Genomic DNA, 21,602 nt, shown 5'->3' with positions numbered 1-21,602 from the left:
TGCCGCATCCTGAGCCACCTAGGACAGTGGTGGTGGTTTGGGGTGTATAACCCTCACTGAGAGAACACCACACAAACACAGCAGTTATCATTTGCTGAGAACTTCACACAGATTATCTCATTTCATCCCCAAACCCTTGGCACACAAGGGTTCAAGAAAAGGTAGGTCCTACCTCTCAGGTAGAGACCTGCCTCCTTTAGAGTAATGGCCCCAGGGCAGCGTGAATGAGCCCACTTAACAAGGAAGTTCACGCTACCCCAGACTTCTGAAGGAAGCTGACAGCCAGACCCAGGAATGTGCATTTCAAGTTCATCAGGTTGAGCCTTAAGCATCACAAAGCCTGGGAACCATTTTCCTCAACATCATACATACCAATGAGTCCTAAATACCAGTAGGATGCTTCTTTTCTAGAAAAGCAAAGATGCTGAACAGCGAGCTACAATCACTGCCCTGGTTCCTCAGGATCTGCAACTGTGGCCAGCACTTTTCTTCAGTCAGGTACGTAAAGAATAAAGGGTTTTGTTTTGTTTGCTCTAACCTGATCAAGAGACTAAAGCTAAAAAAGATAAATTTCTGGATACCTAACCAAACCAAAAGTAGACCAAAAGCCCTAAACTCAATGTGGCTTGTCCCCAGGGCCTCACACATTTTGAACACCCAATATGGGGTCAGTAAACATTCCTCACGGAGAGTCAAGATAGGACCAAAACAACAGCTCAACAACTTCTTCTATCTTCTGATATTCTTACGTTTCTAAACAACAACAACAAAGACAGGTCTTCCCTTCCAGAGCACCAGCTGGGTTTTTGGGGTGTTTTTTTTTTTGGATTTTTTGTTTGTTTCTTTCTTTCAATTAACAGGTAGAGGAAAACAAAATGGGAAAATCTTCCTTCTTTTCAAGTATTGGGCTGCCTTCGGGTAATGCCAAGGGAACATGAAACTGGGGGAAAGGCAGACTCTGAGATGCCCACTCCTAACTATAACTCAAAATTGTATGAAAAATTGCTTATCAAAGTCATTTAAGTTGTTTCCTTTGTGTAATTTTTAATTTTTTTTTTAGCAAGCAAATGGGACTACCTTTTTCTAATTCGATGGCCAAAGGACAACAGGGTAATTTTATTTATTTTTTTAATTTTTTTTTTAACGTTTATTTATTTTTGAGACAGAGAGAGACAGAGCATGAATGGGGGAGGGGCAGAGAGAGAGGGAGACACAGAATCAGAAGCAGGCTCCAGGCTCTGAGCCATCAGCCCAGAGCCCGATGCGGGGCTCGAACTCACGGACCGCAAGATTGTGACCTGAGCTGAAGTCGGACGCTTAACCGACTGAGCCACCCAGGCGCCCCTAGGGTAATTTTAAATAAAACATGAAGCTACATAGGAGAGGGAAGAGGAGACTCCATGTTTGGAATTCCTGCCACGTAAGGAGCCGGGCTGGACACACACAGATGTGGACTCCCTCATGGTGACCCATCCGGCTGAGGGGTGAAAGCTCGTCTTCCAGATGATAAATCAAGGTTCAATGTCTTCAGTACGGGCTCCCCCAGAAGCAGAGTCCAAGCCAAGGGCAGGGGTTTACAAGTTCATTTGGAAGGTGATCCCAAGAGGCCCAAGTGAGGGAACAGGGAAGGTGAGACCAAAGGGGAGAAATCCCATAAAAGGTGTGCAAATGAGGTTGCTACATGCAAGTGGGGCTCAATTCCTTAGGGACCACCTGAGGAACTGATCCGCACCTCAGGACTGTCCCCACGGTGGGTAAGGAAGCCAGCGCATCTGGCTACCCACCTGCGCCCACGGTCGCACAACCGGCAAGCGCAGCCAGGACTCGAATCCAGGTCTGACTCAGAGGCTGCGTGCCTGCCACCACGCCATCCCACCTCCCACTTCACAAACGCAGGCTCCCGAGTATAACCGTGATACGGTGCACAAATGAGGGACTCAGTCTTTTCCTCTTCCAATTCCCCACCCCGCACTACCCCTTAGTTTCTTTTTCCCCATCCTTAAACACACACAGATTTCCTTTTGAGATGCTCACTCACAGGCATCTTCTTTCTTTATAAGCTACACAACTACTTCAAAAAAGTAAATAGGGGCGCCTGGGTGGCTCAGTCGGTGAAGCGTCCAACTCTTGGCTTCAGCTCAGATCATCTCTCGGTTTCGTGAGTTCCAGCCCCACACAGGGCTCTGCCCTGGCAGCACGGAGCCTGCTTGGGATTCTCTCTCTCCCTCTCTTTCTGCCCCTCCCCACTCACACTGACTCTCTCAAAATAAATAGATTTAAAAAAAAAAAAGAAGAAAATGAAGAAAGCAAATAAATTTGCCAAGTGTTTGGGGTAGCAGCCCATTATGGCTGTTCTGTTTCCAACATAAACACGTTATTGTGGAACAGTAAGGGACAGAGACAGCAAAACCCCAGGCACAGGGTGGTGGCGGGATGCTGGGGAGAACGATTCAGCCCTGCTGGGCACATGGTCTCCCAGGAAACCAGGGAGGGGTCAGGGGGCTCTCCCCGGATGGCAGGAGAGCACCGTCTTGGGACGGACGAGCAGATGGATGTACTGTGGCTGTGGAGGGACCTGGAAGAAGACCAGCTGTGGAAAAGCACGACCAGTCTGACCAGCTGAGCCACATGTATACACAGGCATCGGTATCCCTTAGGGAAGTTAGAAAGGCTTCGAGCATTAGAATGGCTCCCTGGGATAAATAATACAACAGCTTTCTGACCTAGGACCTCTTTGTACTGTTTCTGCACAAAACAAACAAATGGGGTAATAAATAAGTTTAGCTGACCTGCTTGATCGTTACTATTTAAAAAAAAAAAAAAGGTAAATTTGCCACTTTCGCTGCTTTCTACAGAAATTTATTCTTACAGTACCAAAAGTGCTACAGACTCTGCAATGATTTCTTATTATGATAAAATACATAGAGATATAACAGGCAGTGAACGTATCCCTTAAGAATAATGAATCCAATGAACGGACATAGGCATGTGTTATACGGAACACTCAGGCCTATAACAGAGCCCAGAGTCACTGAGTGATGGCCCTAATATAACCAAGTAATTAATTAGTTCCATCATGATTTTTGCTTTATGACACCCGTTTTTGTATGCCAAGAGTCAATTTAATGGCATTTTAAATTGGAGTACAGTCCCAAGAGAGGAGGAGAAAGCACTCGACACCTTATTGAATCACAAATCTTACATCTGATTTTTTTAGTTCCAAAAATGACCTAATAAACTTGCTTTATAATTAAATCTGAACAACTCCTCTTTTTGTGTTTTTCATTCATTTCTGGTAATCATGCAGAGATGTCAGTCGGAAATCGGTTATCACCGCAATTAAGAATAAAAACTCCCAGGGGCGCCTGGGTGGCGCAGTCGGTTAAGCGTCCGACTTCAGCCAGGTCACGATCTCGCGGTCCGTGAGTTCGAGCCCCGCGTCGGGCTCTGGGCTGATGGCTCAGAGCCTGGAGCCTGTTTCCGACTCTGTGTCTCCCTCTCTCTCTGCCCCTCCCCCGTTCATGCTCTGTCTCTCTCTGTCCCCAAAAAAATAAAATAAACATTGAAAAAAAAATTAAAAAAAAAAAAAAAAAAGAATAAAAACTCCCTTGTGTGCACATAACAATAAAGACCCTATGCTCAGTCTTGTGTGGGGGCTTGACCAGCTTCCCCCAGGAATACAAAGGGAAACTACAGGTTTTCAGTATTAGCTGGAGCCTCTGACTTCCTTGCCTGCAACACATGAAGTACGCATGAATAATAAGCTCAGAAATCCACACCTTCAGATTAATTCCTCATATGGAAATTTTACCTTTAGAAAAATAAGCTGGCATACAGCTTTTCATTTTTAAGCGTTGGCAAAATTTTAAAATTTATGGCCTACATTAAAAGTTTGCAGTTTAGGGGCACCTGAGTGGCTCAGTCAGTTAAGCGTCTGACTTCCACCTAGGTCACGATCTTGCTGTTCGTGGGTTCAAGCCCCGCATCAGGCTATGTGCCGACAGCTCGGATTCTGTGCTTCAGATTCTGTGTCTCCCTCTCTCTCTGCCCTTCCCCTGCTCAGGCTCGCTCTCTCTCTCTCTCAAAAGTAAATATTAAAAAAAAATTTAACCTTTAAAAAAAAAAAGTTTGCAGTTTACTGAGAAAACTGTACTTAACAAAAGAGACAGAGAATTAAATCGTATCAACTCTTCTAAGAACCTAAGAGATTGCCGCAGAATGTTTTTGCCTTAGAGTCGACTGAATAGAAAATCAACTTTGGCATTTATGTTGGCTTTTGTTTATCTGCAATCACAGAGCAATTACAATACAAAACACTGTGGGTGATTTTTAAAGAGTCTGCGATTTTAAAGAATATTATTTTGTGCAGAAATTTATTTTCTTTTTCGTGAAAGTGTTCCAATTTCTACAATGCATGGAATTTTTATTAAATCTACTTGGTTGGCATCTGTGCCCCCCTAACAAGTGACAAAACACTCTTCGAACAGCCTAAATAACCTAAGTTTGCAAGCAAAATTACAGCTTCAAAATATCAACTGTTGACAGCAGCAACGAAGAAGGGAGAGGAACAGAGCCTTACCATTGGTTGTATTCTTTTTAAAGTTATTCAGGAATTCCTCCAGAAGCTGGGACTGGTTTGGAGGGGGCAGCAGACTCTTCTGGTCCTTTGAGAACAAGTCGCTGTCTGACCGGGAAGAACACAAGTTTCCTTTTGTGTCTGGCGGCCGGGCGATGAGAGTGAGCCCCACGCTCTTCTCAGAAAACAGGGTCTCCATCTGCTTAAGGTCCAGATCAGACACAGCTTCCCCATTTAAGGTCATGATTTCGTTGCCCTTTCTCAACCCTGAGAACAAGCAAGAGGAAACAGAGGGAGAAAAAAAAGAGATGACTGGAAGAGATATTTTAACGTGAAGGAGGAGGACGGCTATGAGCTCAAGCCATGTGTCCGTAGGGACCGTTCCGCTGAGGTCTTCAAACGAAGTGCTGAAGAATACAGCATGTGGATGCTACTGATAACAGATTTCAGCCCACTCAAGACTGGGGTTGGAAGGAACGGTTTTGTGGGGGCGCCTGGGTGGCTCAGTCAGTTAAGCGTCACCTCGGCTCAGGTCATGATCTCGTGATTTGTGAGTTCGAGCCCCGCATTGGGCTCTGCAATGACAGCACGGAGCCTGCTTGGGATTCTCTCTCTCCTCCCCTCTCTCTGCCCCTCCACCCTCCCTTCTCAAAAATAAACAAACATTAAATAAAAAAAAAAAAAAAAAGGAGGAGGAGGAACAGTTTGGGGTTTTCTGGGGGCAGGGGTTAAGTAAGCTTTACACCGAATGTGGCGTTTGAACTCACAACCCCAAGATGAAGAGTTGCATGCTCTACCGAACGAGCCAGCCAGGAAAGCTCTTTGTTCCTCTACCTGATGTTAAATGCCCTGTGAAATAACACTTGTTTTCTTCCACTTTCTTTCTCCAACTGTCTGTACACATGCATGTGTCTGTGTGTGTGCGTGTGTGCATGTGTGTGTGTGTGTATATACATATATATGTTGTCTCTGTATGTGTATGTAGTCTCTTTCAAAACACACCCCCCACACACAAATACTCTATGCACATACATATGCATTTTCTTTTTAATTTTTAAAAATGTTTTATTCACTTTTGAATGTGACAGTGTGAGCGGAGGAGGGGCAGAGAGAGGGGGGAACAGAAGATCTGAAGTGGGCTCTGCGCTGACAGCAGCGAGCCTGACGCAGGGCTCGAACTCACAAACCATGAGATCGTGACCCGAGTCAATGTTGGACGCTCAACCGACTAAGTCACCCAGGTGCCCTACGCATATGCTTTTTCAATTAAACTATTAAGTTTACTTTATTTTTAATTCTAGAACAAACCATTTTCTGACAGAACTGTAAGAAGAAAATTTCCCTAGGCAGACTGCATTCCATAGTTTTGAATTAAGAGAGAACAGAGACACCGCGTGCCATGCGGACCTTCTCCATATGCCAAGCCGTCAGGGAGAACGTCACTTATGAATATTCGGCTGAGATGCTGATGCTCGTCCACCTGCGCTGTCACTGCAAACCCTAGGAGTGAAAAGAAGAGAAAAAAACAAGTCTAAATTCAGCACACTAATTAATTTCTCCAACTCAATCAGCAGTATTCCCCCGGACATCTATTCTCACAAGTGCACAGTGTCAAGAAAGTCAAATCACAAGTAATTTGAAAACACACATTATCTAGCAGGGGCAGGAAAAGGGGAACGTGTCAGATCTAAAGGTTTAATATGAGCGCACAACCCTATTCAAAAGCGGAGACGATCTACCCACGTGTAGAGCAGCATTATCTGCAATAGCTGAGAGGTGAAAACAAGCCAACCATCTCCCACCAGACGAATGGAAAACAAAACGCAGTGTAGACATGCAGAGCAATTATTCACTCATAAGAAGGAAAGAGATTCCAATGCATGCTGTAACAGGGCCACACCTGGAGGACATTATGTTCTGTGAAATAAGCTGGTCACAAAAGAACAAATACTGTAGGTTTCCACTTAATATAATGTACTCAGGGCAAATTCATACAGACAGAAAGCAGAATGGTGGGGGGCAGGGGCCGGGGGAGGAGGAATGGGCAGTGACTGTTTAATAGGTACAGAGTTCCAGTTTTGCAAGATGAAAATAGCTCTGAACATGGACGATGTTAATGGCTGCACAACAACGTGAATGTATTTAATGTCACTGAACGGTCATTTTTAACCGTGCTTAATGGTTACAGTGGTAAACTCTGTTATGTGTATTTCACTACATTTTCAAAAAAATGTTCTAGAAGTTGAAACCAGAGGATATTCTTACTGAAATAAATAAAATTCGAATACAAAATGTTTGTTAAGAAACAACTCTATATGGGGTTAGGCATTTTAAGTAGGTAAAAAACCACTTGGATGGATACCATACTTGCCCTAAATGTGACCACATGCAAAACCCAGGTGAGACAGCTCCTCCTCAGAACGCACTTGGAGAGAGCCCTTCTCTGGGATTCCACGGTTAGGAGCACTCGTTTCCCTGACTAGGTCCCAGAATAAGGTGAGTTCTTTGCCAACAAAAAGAATGACGTTTCCCTGTTTCCTCTGTGCCTCAGGCAGAGCCTTGCAGATGGTGGTCACGAAAGGGGATCTTTGTAAGTATCTTCAGTTATTCAAAACACAAAGAAGATTCACAAATACCCACCACGGAAAGTAGAGTGGAGGCCACAAGAACACAGACAAAATGCTAAGAAGGCTTCAGAGGGAAAACCAATACAGCATTGGTCAAACAGACCATGTAAATTAAGAAACAAAGAGCATGTCCATTTTATCAATTAAAAGAAAAAAAAACAACAAAGAACAAATCACAAGAAAACATTAACATATTACAACGACTGGAATTTGATCAGGTGGATTCATTTCAAGGGGAAAAATTACATCAACGTATCCAACAAGAAATAGTCTTTTATGGAGATGTGTACTGATCATGTCTAATTATTGAGTGCCCATGGTAAAAGACAGAACAAAATATTGAAATGAACATTTAGACAAGAGCACAGTCCATGAGGAGCTCAAAGCCAAGTTTAAAATGTTTTTTTTTTTTTCAACGTTTATTTATTTTTTTGGGGGGACAGAGAGAGACAGAGCATGAACGGGGGAGAGGCAGAGAGAGAGGGAGACACAGAATCGGAAACAGGCTCCAGGCTCTGAGCCATCAGCCCAGAGCCCGACGCGGGGCTCGAACTCACGGACCGCGAGATCGTGACCTGGCTGAAGTCGGACGCTTAACCGACTGCGCCACCCAGGCACCCCCCAAAGCCAAGTTTAAATACATACATATGGAAATGCAAGGATCAAATATTACAAAGTGACTTGGGTAACACTGACTATTAATTTTTAAATTGAAGGTAAAGCAATTAGATAAGCCTTCTTTACGAAAGTTAGAGCTTCATGGGGTGTCTGAGTGGTTCAGTTGGTTAAGTGTCCGACTTTGATTTCGGCTCATGTCATGATCTCATGGTTTTTGGGTTCGAGCCCCACATCAGGCTCTGTGCTATGCTGTCAGTACAGAGCCTGCTTGGGACTCTCTCTCTCTCTCTCTCTCTCTCTCTCTCTCTCTCTCTCCGCCCCTCCCCCACTCTCTTCTCTCTCTCTCTCTCTCTCTCTCAAACATTAAAAAAAAAAAAAGTTAAGACCTCCAGTTAGCTCTTGGAAGGCATGGTGGATTTACACAGAAAAGAGGAAATGGGGCAGGGGAACCGTGAGGAGCAGCATTCCAGGCAGGTAAAAAGTTGAGACCAAAGACATGGGGGGTGAATCAGAAGTTACCCAGCCTAGAACAGCACCTCGCACGCAGGAGATTCGTTGTTACTCTTAATCACCATCACTTCAAACTCATCATTCCTTTTAATTACTTTGGCATTTTTCCCCAGTGTTAATGCCTCTCTTTTTAGCCCAATATGAACAAACAGAGATGAAAGGAGAGAAAGGAAGTTCAGAAACCACGGTCATAGTTTACACTAAAACATAAACATAAATTTTAAAAAATGAGGTCCAAGATCCCGGGGCAAACTAAGCGAGAATGGACAGGGGTTCCCTGACAGGGGGTCCTAGGCTCACCAAAGTCAGACACACTGCCGGTCTTCGTGAGCTGCACGTCATAAACGCTTAGGGGAAAGATTTCTATTTCATCATAAACCTACAAAAGGAAAACAACAAAATCAGAAAATTTAATGTCACGGTGTCTTGGAAACTTACTTCGATGATTTTCAAACTAGATGTCAAATTCAAACGAAGACCCGCCCCCGCCGCCCCCCCCCCCCCGCCCCAACCACATACTTCTAAAATCAAGAGGCCATGGATGGGGCTCAAAGTTCCCTTTCTAAATGCACACCACTTGCCTGCTCTTGCATACATTCGTATGGCGCAGGGACGCAGTCCTCGACGTTTTCATCTACTAATCTTCGAAGCTGCAGGCCATAGTGGCTGGGTTCCAGCTGCCGCATCTGTGAAGAAAATGACAGCTACTCAGATTTTGCATGTTCTTTCTAAACTCATCATGGTTCATTCAAAATCAAAGTGGAAATCCCTGAAGGAGATACCGTATGTGGCTTGTGGAGTTTAAACCCATATATAAGAGTTCAAATTTAAATGTGCAAAAAAAGAAAGAAGGCACAGATCATTATTTTTAAGAATGTTTTCTCTAAAGGGGCACCTGGGTGGCTCAGTCAGTTAAGGGTCTGACTTTGGCTCAGGTACGATCTCACGGTTCATGGGTTCGAACCCCTTGTTGGGATCTGGGCTGACAGCTCAGAGCCTGGACCTGGTTCGGATTCTGTGTCTTCCTCTCTCTCTGCCCCTCCCCCACTCACACTCTGTCTCTTTCTCTCTCAAAAATAAACAAACAGTAAAAAAAAATTTTTTTTTAATAAAGAGGTTTTCTCTAAATGACACTGCTTGTCACTAAAGGCAGGAGATGTACTTTTAAGAAGTTATGGTAGTATACACCCGATAGAGCTTACCATCTCAGCAAATACTACCCTTTTATACATTGGTTTCACCTAGCTTGAAGTTGTTTCTCATTACTAATTTGCGAAATGTGAACAGTCACAGAATTAGGATTGCGTACTCCAAAATTTTTTCAAAAGGAAAGGGTATATGCACGCACTCATTTGTTCGTTCAGGAGTTGATCCCAGGCCTATGTAACTGGATCTAATTGACCCACTACTGCTTCTGGCATCCTCTAGCATTTAGAAGACTTATGAACCTCATAACTGATGTTGTGGGTATAAAGCAATATTGTGGGCTGTCTGAATAAAAACCTTACATGACAGAGCGAAAGGAAATTTTCATAAGAATGCAAGCTACATATATAAATGGTATCCTAAGGCTGAAGTCAAAGCAAGAAAATTAAAAGATAAATAAATTAAAGATCATCCACACCTACTGTGTACCTGGTAAAGAGTTACCAAAGTCTACATGCTTTTTCTTACCATGTATTTGATGGCATTTTCTCTGAAAACTTAAAAATAGCTCAGCTCTGCTACGCCACCTGGTGGATTAAAAACATCTGCTCTGATGTGGAGTCTTATCTCAGAAGGTTTTTTAAGACTTGGCATAAATGTTCTTTTCGGAAGGAAAACCCAGTTTGAATAATGAGTGAAACATCATCTCATGACAATCTCCAGGCCGCAACTGTGAATGGCGTATCAAGTTACTTGTTCAGTCTGGAGAAACTCGGTAAAACTGTTTAGGATTAAATCAAACTACTTCCAAGTTTATGCCACTTTCTTCCAGAGCAGCGTCTCTAAGGAATTTCAATAACAACAGTCTTCAAAATTATTCTAGATGTTAAAAATTATTCTACTACGTCTCCATTTAATTCTAAAGGCATATATAAATTTCAGTAAAACAGCTCAGGTTCTCTTCACGAAGGCAAGGGGCCATAACCTAACAACTCATTCTGCTAAAAGACGGAAGAGGAGGGGCGCCTGGGTGGCGCAGTCGGTTAAGCGTCCGACTTCAGCCAGGTCACGATCTCGCGGTCCGTGAGTTCGAGCCCCACGTCAGGCTCTGGGCTGATGGCTCGGAGCCTGGAGCCTGTTTCCGATGCTGTGTCTCCCTCTCTCTCTCTGCCCCTCCCCCGTTCATGCTCTGTCTCTCTCTGTCCCAAAAATAAATAAAAACGTTGAAGAAAAAAAAAAAAATTTAAAAGACGGAAGAGGAGAATGCGAATTAAGTTAATAAACAGGACTATTAATAAGCATGTTGATTAACAGATGTTAATCTTTCGGCATAGGAGGGCAACATTAACGATTATTTCTACGGAGACGCAGTTCTGCAGCCAAACCCATTACCTTGCACGCCAAAGTCAAAATATCTTCTACTCTATGTTCTGGCTTGATCGTTACAGTAACTCCTTGATTATCCTGAAAATGAACATACGTCTGGACTTCCCATGTGTTGTCTCGGGGAACACCATCAGCTGTTGAACCGTATATATGCAGCAGTTCATCAACCTGTTTTCAGACACCACAAGGAAATATAGACAGATGTGATAAACAAAGGACAGACACTACTAAAAAAATGTCCCTCGGATTCATGGTGTATTTTATAGAAAGCCCTGCCGCAGTTCTTGCATGTCTGGCTTCTCCTAAACCTCTGGGACAGACAAGCCCGGTGTCTCTTCAATCACTGGACCCACAAAAACTGAAGCCCAGGAAGGCTGACTGGAAGACCATGGATTCCTCATCCGGTGTCCTAGCCACGTGCCATCTGCCGCTCAGCCCAAGTTAGAACAAGACACTGTGGCTACAAGCGTGCTTGGCATCCACGCTCGCGGGTCTGGAACTGCCTGTTGACAAGGGCCCTGTGAAATCTGCATTCCTGACCCAGTGAATTTCAACACGCTCTGGTTTATGGCCACTGATGCCTGCCCACAATTTAACCTGAACTGCACTTAATCCAAGCATGTTTCTCTTCTCTCTTATTTCTACTTGCTTTTTTCAAATCAGTCTCTAATCCTGGAGACATTTTTTTTCTTTCTTTCAGTTATTTCACATCTAGACACTTAAAAATCATCATCTCCAAACATACCACCTTTAAAAGGAAGCTTTTCCCCAAGATATTTACTTCCCTAGACCCCATTATCATGGTAATTTGATAACCTCATGCTAACATGATTTATAAACAAAAACGGTTAACATTTATTAAGCAACTCGGAAATGCTGTCCTCTGGTTAGGTTCTTACACTAGCCTGGTAGAAAAGACTTGGGGATTAGAAATAAAAAAACCTGATGTTCAAGTTACACACTCTACCGTTTAATTAATAGTAGGACAGGACATTCACGTACTGAGCCTTGTCTCCTATTCTGTAAAAGGGGATATTAATAATATAATTACTTAAGTTCATTAATACACATTTTGCAAGCAAAAAATATAGATGTGAAAGTACCTGATGCACTAGAAAATGTTACATATAGATTCAATACAATCACATTATTATATCCTACCTATCATACATTAAAGTTATCATCAATGGATGACTTTACTTTGAATGTCATGCATTAAAAAAAAAAAAAAAAACCCTGAGAGCAAAAATTCCTCCAACGCAGGATTAAAAAAGTAGAATAGGTACGTTAAAGATTTCAAAAGAACAGGCTTAAGAAAAGCAAAGGAAGAATCAAGTTGTCTGTGTTGCCTTTTGGAAAATGTGGTATTCTTCTTTACAGTGATGTTTCTAGATCTGTCATGGATCTGTCATTTTCTGGGAAGATGATCATAGCCCAGAATGAGTATCCACCTCACGTGCCAAACCAAAAGAGAAAAAGAGAGAACAGATAGATGCCTGCAGCCAAGGAGCAGGAAACCAGCACGGACCCGCTTTCCCCTGAAGGATCCTATCTCATACAGATGGCTTGTCCTTCTCTGATTCAACCTCCGGATACTTTGTCTCTGGGGAGTGATTTCAGCCAGGTGCATCAGCAATGAGCAGGTACCGCCTTAAAGGTACAGACCTCACCTCTCAAACCACGCTTGCTCGGAAGCAAAGTAAAAGTCCAGCAGAGGTCACTGTGGAATAAGAAACCACACAAGAAGCCAGGCCAAGAGGAAGGAAGTCCAGTACTCCTGCAAAGCAATTTAATCCTGCACTTTGAGAGCAGAACAGGAAAAATGTAACTGAAGATCGACGGGTGGGGGGGGGGGGGAGGGCACACGAGAAATGCAAACTCACAACTTTCCTGCCCTCCTGTCCCCATCCTTCACTGTCCATCACAGAGCACCTGCCTTACACGGGGCCAGATGGAATAAGCTTTTTGGTTTTTTTAAGTAGGCTCCACACACAACATGAGGCTTGAACTCACGCCTCTGAGATCGAGGGTCGCGTGATGCTCTACTGAATGAGCCAGCCAGGCACCCCTGGATGGAATCAGCTTTTCACATGCTATCAGTTCGCTCACTACTAACACCCCTCTATGCATTGTCCTGACCCTCTGTGGAACAGCTGAGGAAAACGAGGCTCAGCAAAGTCTAGAAACTTGCCCAAGCCCAAGCTCACATGGTGAGCTGGGATGGTTGGTACTATGGGGGTCTGAAACCTGGAAACCTAGCTGCAGTCTGTGCTCACGACCACTGCACTACAGAAATATCAACCTGGCAGTTACCTCCCCACGAAATGGACACACAACCTTTCTGGATTTTTTTCTGTTATTCCACCCCCACACACTACCGTTCTAACTGGACAAAATGGCTCACCTGACACTCCCAGCACCCTCTTGCCTCCAGAACCTTATTCATTTTCATTTCCTTTGCCTGCTTTATCTTCCCATAGCTTCAGGGCTGAACCCCATACATCCCTCAGCCTTATTTCAACTGCTACCCCCTCCGCCACTAATGAAGTCTCTCCTGCTCCCTTCCCTCGCACCCCTAATTCTACTCAATTAAAGGAGTCTACTGTCAGGGCTCCTGGGTGGCTCGGTTGGTTAAATGCCCAACTCTTGATATGGTTCAGGTCATGATCTCATGATTCACGAGTTCAAGCCCCACACTGGGCTCTCTGATGACAGTGTAGAGCCTGCCTGAGATTCATTCTCTCTCTCTCTCTCTCTCTCTCTCCGCCCCCCCCTCTCAAAATAAATAAATAAACTTTAAAACTAAATAAATAGGGGCACCTCGGTGGCTCAGTCAGTTAAGCATCTGACTTTGGTCCAGGTCATGATCTCACAGTTCATGGGTTCGAGCCCCACATCGAGGTCTGTGCTGGCAGCTCAGAGCCTGGAGCCTGTGCTTACCTCTCTCTCAGCCCCTCCTCTGCTTGTATTCTCTGTCTCTCAAAAATAAATAAATGTTAAAATTAACGAATTCATTAATTAATTTTTAAAAATGAGTCTACTGTCTTTATATCCCTGTTGTAGCAGTCAGCTATGCCCAGCTAACCGGACAGTCATTTTCAGGCCACTCTCACATCCCCAAGCAGAGAGCAGAGGCTGTCTTTCCAACTCTGAGTCTCCTTTGACCCTTGACACAGTGCATTCTGCATCCACCACATATCCAGCACATGGGTACTGAATTGGATGCAACTAGAAATTCACAGTCATACATAGGCTTGAAAGGTGAAAGCTGCCCTATTTATACAGTGTCAAGATTTATACACTCAATCTTCCCTAAGTTTCAAGAAAAGAAATAGGAGATTATTGAAGGGGAAGAAGTCCTGGACCAGAGAAAGGCTGCAGGTAAAGGCCAAAGTGGAAGGAAGGACAGACTATTCACATTCTATTCAATTAAACAAGGCTTTGTGCCTACAGCTGCTCCATGGAATCCTTTCCCGAGTCTCACCACTGACCTAAGATTGAGTAAATGATGGAAGAGATGATGCCTATCAAAGCCAAGGCTCTGGAAGATTCCTAGCCTCTCAGGAGATCCTGCAATGAAAATTCAAATGCAATTTTGTCCTGTGCATAACACACAACCTCAAACATGCAGTTAAAGAAAGGTAAAAATCTGGTTATTCCAAAGAAATATCAGGAATATGGAGCTGATTAGTGAATTAGAATGAGAAAAAAAGAAAAGGCTAGGTGTTTACAGACCTCCTACGTTGTCGTGAGCTTTGCCCACTTGGAGTGAAAACTAAACTGATTCCCTCAAGGGTCAGTGCTATCCATCCATGCCGAGAATATATATACATGGCTTTACTTTCAGTAAGCCAGATAAAATATTCTCCCGTATTCTTTTTCCTAAGACGAACAGAGAATCTTGAAAGCAAGCAAACAAACTAAGCCATCTGGAAAGCTCTGTTGCCAGACTATCCTTTGCAGAGGCACTGTGCATCTTTGAACCACTCATCCAGAAGCCCATGGTCGACTTCTCCACCAAGGCTGTGCACCCACAACCTGCCTCCTCCCCCAGCTCTCCCCACAATCCTCCCCACTAAAAACTAGTTCCCAATTAGCCCGCTCAAGGTTTCCCGTTCCTGGAGAAGATGAACATAGCAAAATTATAACAGACAATCAATCCGGTCAAATCCCAGCGTTGGGGTAGGCTGCTTATCTAAGGTCTCTGGGCTTCCGTTTCTTCACATTTAAAGGGGGGCTAAAACCTTCCAGCTTCATGGGGAGGTCAGGAGATTGGTGTGAGGAATGGCGTCTGAAGGCACATAAACTGTAAAGGGCTGGTACAATGCAAGGGCACTGTTCTGAAATTCAGTCGGGACTGCAGAATCACATCCTAGTAGCCTTAACCACCAAAATTCGACAATGGCCGCTGTCAAGAACTGCCTGAGAACCATCCTTTGTTTCAAAACCCTGGGGAGCTACCAGGGCCCAGACCACCGTGTGGTCAGCTCTGGCCATCCACGAGATGATGGGATCATCATCACTGAACCACAGGCATGGCCACTACAGACCCACTAGCTAAGGTCTGCCTTCCTTGGAGGCGACTTCTACAGAAGCGTTTATTATTACTATTCCATTAATGGTCCTGAAAGCACATGTCAAATTACTTATGCTCAGTGTGCCTCAAGGAGAGAAAATTGAAACTCCGCATGTTCTCACAGCAGATGCTTTTGGATCAAATGGCTTGTAATTACTACTTGGATCACTGAAGGGAAGTGAGTAGCAAAATCACAATCTGGCTGTCACAAATGGGCCCTCTACCACAGTTGCTGATAAAAGGAAAGTGTATTAGCAAGTGAGATGAGGAGAAAACACAAAAGGAGTTCCATGCTCTTGGTTTTCTTAATAACAGTAAAATGTCATGGAGGAGAAAAGTGTTTATCTCCTTCTTGGGCCGATGCCCAAACATCAGTTGATCTGAAAGGCAAACAAAGACCTATCTATCTGTACATGTATGTAGGTTGTGGAGGGTTCCACACTCCTAACTCTATTTCAACAGACTACTAGGTTATGTTCAGGAGTAAGTGGGTTTCATTCACATTTTCCATTTAAGAAACCAACATTACTAACGTTGGAGCTAATGACTCATGTGACAATACTTCATTCACTCGCAGCCACAGAAAGTTGGGACGCCCCAAGCCAATTTTCCAAGACAGACAGCCAAGGCCTCCGGGCTCCACTATTTCTGCAGTGAAGCTGCTGGGGTAGCTGTGGGCCAGAGCCCCAGTAGGGGATTTGTTGTCACTATCTCCATAACAAACACCTCCCTTCAACACTGCTTGCGACTCATTATTGCTCATCAGAAAGTACTCTATGAAAAGCTTTCATTTTGGGCTCGCCAAAATGTCCTTTCAAAAATGCTCAAATAAGACTGGCTTTACTCCAAACTTAACAGATTTTGAATCAGGATGACTCAGTGTTGGGACTGTTACAGGATGCACCAATTAGACAGGAATATTTAAAAATGCCTGTGACCCCTCCCTACCAAGGCTCAGGAGAGGCTGCCTTTCTGTGCCGCTCACGGACATGATACACTGACTATATGCAAATAGATGTGCAACTTGTAAATACTCTCCAAGAATGATTAGCAGAAGAAAACTAGTGAAATATTATTCAACTAGCTATAGGCAGAATTTTAAGTCCCAGAGACACAAAATACAAATCTCTCTAATTCCACCGGCAACTCAATTTAAACCTAATTATCTGAGTACTGCCGCACAGAAATGATAAATACACCATTAAAGTAGCCGTAGAAGTCAAAAGAATTTTTTCAGTGTCCCTATGCCAGAGGCAAATTTTAGTGAAAATAGGAATAAATGTTTAAGCTCATATGCTTTAAAAAAACAGATTGAATAGTTGCCTCTCATCCAGGATAGCACTGGTGGGACCTAGCAATTAAATCGCAAGAAGATCATTTGGTAATTTGAGCCCAATTTAAATAAGCACTAAGCTTAATTCTGACCATCAATAGCTTTTTTAGCAAAATTTCTTTTTTTTTAATGTTTATTTATTTTTGAAAGACAGAGACAGAGCATGAGTGGGGGAGGGGCAGACAAAGGGAGAGAGACAAAATCCGAAGCAGGCTCCAGGCTCTGAGCTGTCAGCACAGAGCCCCATACAGGGTCCAAACCCATGAACCGTGAGATCATGACCTGAGCCAATCGGATGTTTAAGAACCAACCCCTCCCCCAGGCTCCCCAGAAAAATTTTCAAAGTCTGACATAAGTTCCGTTAATAAAAAATGCTTTGGTGATATAATTTCTTAACTTCTAAAGAACTTTAAATTGTTATTTAATGAGGGAAGAGATACAACCTTAATATTATGGTTTTTGTATTGCAGATCAAACACTTCTCAACCATTATTAAAGGACTACATCTAATACAGACAAAAGGCAGGTGCACCTGGGTAGCTCAGTCGGTTGAGCGTCCAAATATTGATTTTGGCTCAGGTCATGATCCCGGGGTTTTGGGAATGAACCCCTCACTAGGCTCCGCACTGTGCATAGAGCCTGCTGTGGATTCATATTCTCTCTCTCTATCTCTTTGTCTCCCCCTCTGCCTCTTTCCTCAACTCGCACTCTCTAATAATAAAAATAAAAAATTCTCTAATAGAGGAAAGGAAAATTCATTAAGCGATACTATATCCTTAGCAGGGTGCTACAGACAAAGAATATCTATATAACCATTAAATATAAACTATACAGAGCAAGGGTCCCTATTACTAGCCTCCCCAGGAGACACGGCTGGGTCGTATCACTAAGGGTTAAAGGTAGTAAGAAACAAGGAAACACAGGTGTCTCCCGCTTTTCCACAGTTCACAATGTGCAACTTTGCTTTCATGCAAGACCTACATGTGTACCTGTTACAGCTAACTGAAAGAAATCTATAGATTTCCACTTTGATGAAATCAGGTGAAAAGCAAAAATGTGTTCAGTGTCTGTTTTGCAAGAAGCCATTACAGAGACAGGACGCACACCCCACACGCAAGAGCGGCACCACCAGCCTCCTTCCCTGGGAGCTACACTCAGCACCTGAGCATTGAACGGTCTCGTGTCTGGGAGCATCTGAGCTCTGAGCTCTACCTCCGTTTATTTTGCGCATCCTTTAGCAAGATGTGCCCAAAGGTATCTGAAAAGCCTAAGAGGTTATTTTTGAGGTCTGGGAATGCTCAAAATTCTTTCCATATAAATTAATCGTGTCTGCCTCTTTGCTTTAGGACACTTCCACTTTCAAAAGGTTTCACAGGAATCCCCTACTTTCAATCAGTGGGGAAACCTGTAATGGCGATACAATTTTTTTTAATCAAGTGAAAAAAAGGATGGTGACTCCTTCTGGATTTTGAAATAGGCTGTACATGGGTATAGAAGTAAAGGGGCAGGGAATGGAAGTTGTTTACTGACACTTGTTTATAGAAGTCTGACGTTTTGATGACGCGATTTATAAAAAGGAAGATTTGGATTTGGCATCCTTGTGGCCCCACGGCTGGTCAGATCTAGCGAAAGGAGAGCACTGGGAACAGAGAAGAACAACCCAGCGACACGGCCCCTGGCACCGGCCATTCCCTCTCACACCACCCCCTCTTGCAGCCCCTGACCTCTGAGAATGGGAGGTCAAGGGGAAAGGGGTTTTGGGCGGACGTTTTCTGTCCCATTTGAGGACACCTCAGGCAGAGCAGCCCGCTGGGAGCAGGGTCAACAGTAACAACAGCATACTCAACAGCCCTGGGGCCCACAGTGGGAACCGAACTCACACGAAGGCAGAAGAGGGAGTTGTCTGTGTTGTATAATTGAGAATCACCAGAAAGCACCTCTCTTACCCCTCCCCTCAGGACCCATCAACAGTGTAACACTCAACCATTTCTCGGTTTTGTCTAGTCGAATTGTCAATTGACTGAATGATCCCAATTAAGTGATTGAAATAACACTTCCTACTTCTGCAAAAGCGTATTAAAATTGTCCAAGCCTGTTAAAATCAGGTTTCAGCCTCAACAAATAGTTTAGAGGTTCACTGGACATAAAACCCAACATGAAATGATCTGGTGAAGATGACAGAGCAATCATCCCGTAACACAAAACACAGCTTTAAGGGGAAGGTATGAATTTGAAAACAAAAACAAAAACAAAAACAAAACAAAACAAAACCAAAAAAAACAAAGAAAAAACATACACTCATCCAGACAACCTTTACCGTACTCCACGATTCCATTCAGAAACGGTTCTGAGCAACCGTTCAGTCGAGCCATTCTGGAGACTAGAAATGACCCTTTGCTCTCCACTGAGGGCACCTGGTGAGCCACAGCATGGAAGTACTATCTGTGGAGATCTCTGACAACCCTGAGGGGCAAATGCGATTTTGGATTCACTACACTCTCAAACAAGGTAAGTATTGCTGAGCAATCAGGATGCATAAGTGAAAGTCGCTATTTTGATTTTAGTCTAGCCATGCCATTTTCAGGAGAGGTTCTCCATGAATTTAGAGATCTTCAAAATTACTTGGCACTCTGAGAATATTTCTTATTTACCCACTAGAGACCATCTGAATACTAAATTTATTTTCAACAGATTCACATAAAGATTCTGGACTAGCACGGCCCGCTAACCTTAGCATTTGTATCATCAGTGTAAAACAAGATAGCTGCCCCCTACAGGCACATTTCCCTCACGGGAGTTACAGAGTTTTGAGATGGCAGAATTCCAGAAAATCCTTAACTGCTACTTGGTTCAAATATCTGATGGACAGGAAAAGGCCGGGGGGGGGGGGGGGGACGGGGGGGAGACAAATGAAATGGCGCTGCAACGTTCATTTGGCAGCTACCCCTTTTCAGTATTTAAAATTTTAAGTTCCATAATATTTACAGGATCTTCACATCAGAATTTATACTAAGTGTTAACTGTGCTACATTTAAAGTTTTAACTTTAACGTTGTCTTTTTTTTTTTTTTTACTTCCCATACGGTTATATATTTCACTTTTCTATAATGTCATATATTATTCAAGTAATCCTGAATCTTCTTGATGTTGTTTTTAACCAAGCAGTACACATTTCTGAAGATGTGAAACAGAGCTCAAAGCTGAGATCACAAAACCATCATGATCAAGCTTGTAACGATGTTCCGAATGTGCACAGAACAAAAACTGTGAAGAAATACAGCTAAATATTAAAAGTGGTTGTGTTTGGAGGTGGGTGGCTCAGTTGGTTGAACACCTATCCAACTCTTGATTTCAGCTCAGGTCACGATCCCAGGATCATGAGATAAAGCCCTGCATAGATAGGGCTCTGTGCTGAGCATGGAGCCTGTTTGAGATTTTCTCTCTCTCTCTCTCAAATCAAAAAAATTAAAAGAGATAAATAAAAGGGGTTGTATTTCGGTAGAGGAACAAGGAACAATTTATTTTCTAATTTTTGTCTTCTAGATTTTGTAGTAAAATAATAAACATTAAAGGACTGGCCATTTAAATGGATACCTACAGCACATCTATTTCATTCAGTTATATAAATAATAACATCATAATTTCGTATCTTTTTGAAATAAACATATTCAGGAGATGGGCTAAGTGGGTGCCCTAAGAAGGGCACTTGTGACGAGCACTGGGTGTTATATGTAAGTGAGGAATCACTGAATTGTACTTCTGAAACCAGTACTGACTGCACTGTATGTTAACTAAAATTTAAATATTAAAATAAATTTTAAAAAGTAAATAAGTAAATAAATAAAACATGTTTAAATGCTTTTTTCTCAAGAAATCTTACATTAAGAACATTTACTGCGTATGATGGAGTAAAGACCATATTATGCTCATATATAGTTAGTTACATGTCAACATTTAAGAAAAATAAGCAAGTTATCAAGCTATTTATCATCATTACATAGAATGGACTGTCTTGGGGAGCCTGGGTGGCTCAGTCGGTTGAGCGTCCGACTTCAGCTCAGGTCATGATCTCACAGTTCATGGGTTTGAGCCCCATGTCAGGCTCTGTGCTGACAGCTCAGAGCTAAGGACCCTTGGCTCTGTGTCTCCTTCTCTCTCTGCCCCTCCCCTACTCACACTGTCTCTCTCTCTCTCTTAAAAATGAATAAACGTTAAAAAAAAAAACAAACCAGAATTGACTGTCTTGACTAAAGCCAAAATTTGACTCAAATAACATTATTTAAACTTCACAGAAGTTCAATTCAAAAATTAAGCCCAGCATTAACCAATGGTCTACTGTTGAACTACCATCGATAACAAAGAAATATTTTTCCCTTGATAACCAACACAAGAGAACTTTGCAATTAAAGAACAAGTCGAACCACAAACTTTAAATGTGACACTCTCTCCATCATACAGGAGTATATAAAGATTGTATGGGAGTATGTAAAACAGAGGCCATGTGACAGAAGGTTCATGTGTCTCCGCCCCCTTAGGTCAACCTAACCACCCCCAACCCCCTCCTCCTTTATTGTTTCAGGGCTGTGAACAGGTCAAAGGAGTGGGTTCTATGGGTTATTTATGCAATTCGCAAAACTAGGATACACAATCAAATATCCATAGAACATCATAGAGATGTTACCGGAAGCATATTCAGAATAACAACATGCTAAAAGTAAAAACAAAACTTCGTCAGCCTTAATCACATTGTTCCTTCTCATTGAAATGATCAGAATATCACAGGACGACTCATCTTTTCAATAGTCTTGGAAAAAACAATAATCCTAAAAAC

At 43.0% G+C, this 21,602-nt stretch overlaps 1 protein-coding gene across 13 annotated transcripts in view; it reads right to left on the bottom strand.

The window, feature by feature from the left end:
- TIAM2 (TIAM Rac1 associated GEF 2) overlaps window positions 1–21,602 on the bottom strand; it is a 266,318-nt gene that overhangs the window by 59,703 nt on the left and 185,013 nt on the right. For 10 of the 13 annotated variants that reach the window (XM_086708192.1, XM_086708191.1, XM_086708193.1 and 7 more), the window contains 5 exons: window positions 10,870–11,031; window positions 8,913–9,017; window positions 8,632–8,710; window positions 5,984–6,076; window positions 4,580–4,843 (listed from right to left, as the gene is read on the bottom strand). In XM_086708192.1, the coding sequence (XP_086564318.1) occupies window positions 4,580–4,843; window positions 5,984–6,076; window positions 8,632–8,710; window positions 8,913–9,017; window positions 10,870–11,031 (703 nt within the window). Of the gene's footprint in view, window positions 1–4,579; window positions 4,844–5,983; window positions 6,077–8,357; window positions 8,593–8,631; window positions 8,711–8,912; window positions 9,018–10,869; window positions 11,032–21,602 lie in introns of those variants that run through there. The other 3 variants (XM_086708201.1, XM_086708202.1, XM_086708203.1) reach the window with 3 other exon arrangements.

The sequence above is a fragment of the Puma concolor genome, chromosome B2 (genome assembly GCF_028749965.1).
Source record: "Puma concolor isolate L17-30 chromosome B2, mPumCon1.1.hap2, whole genome shotgun sequence".
NCBI lineage: Eukaryota > Metazoa > Chordata > Mammalia > Carnivora > Felidae > Puma > Puma concolor.
This window is presented reverse-complemented; position numbering and strand designations above follow the sequence as displayed.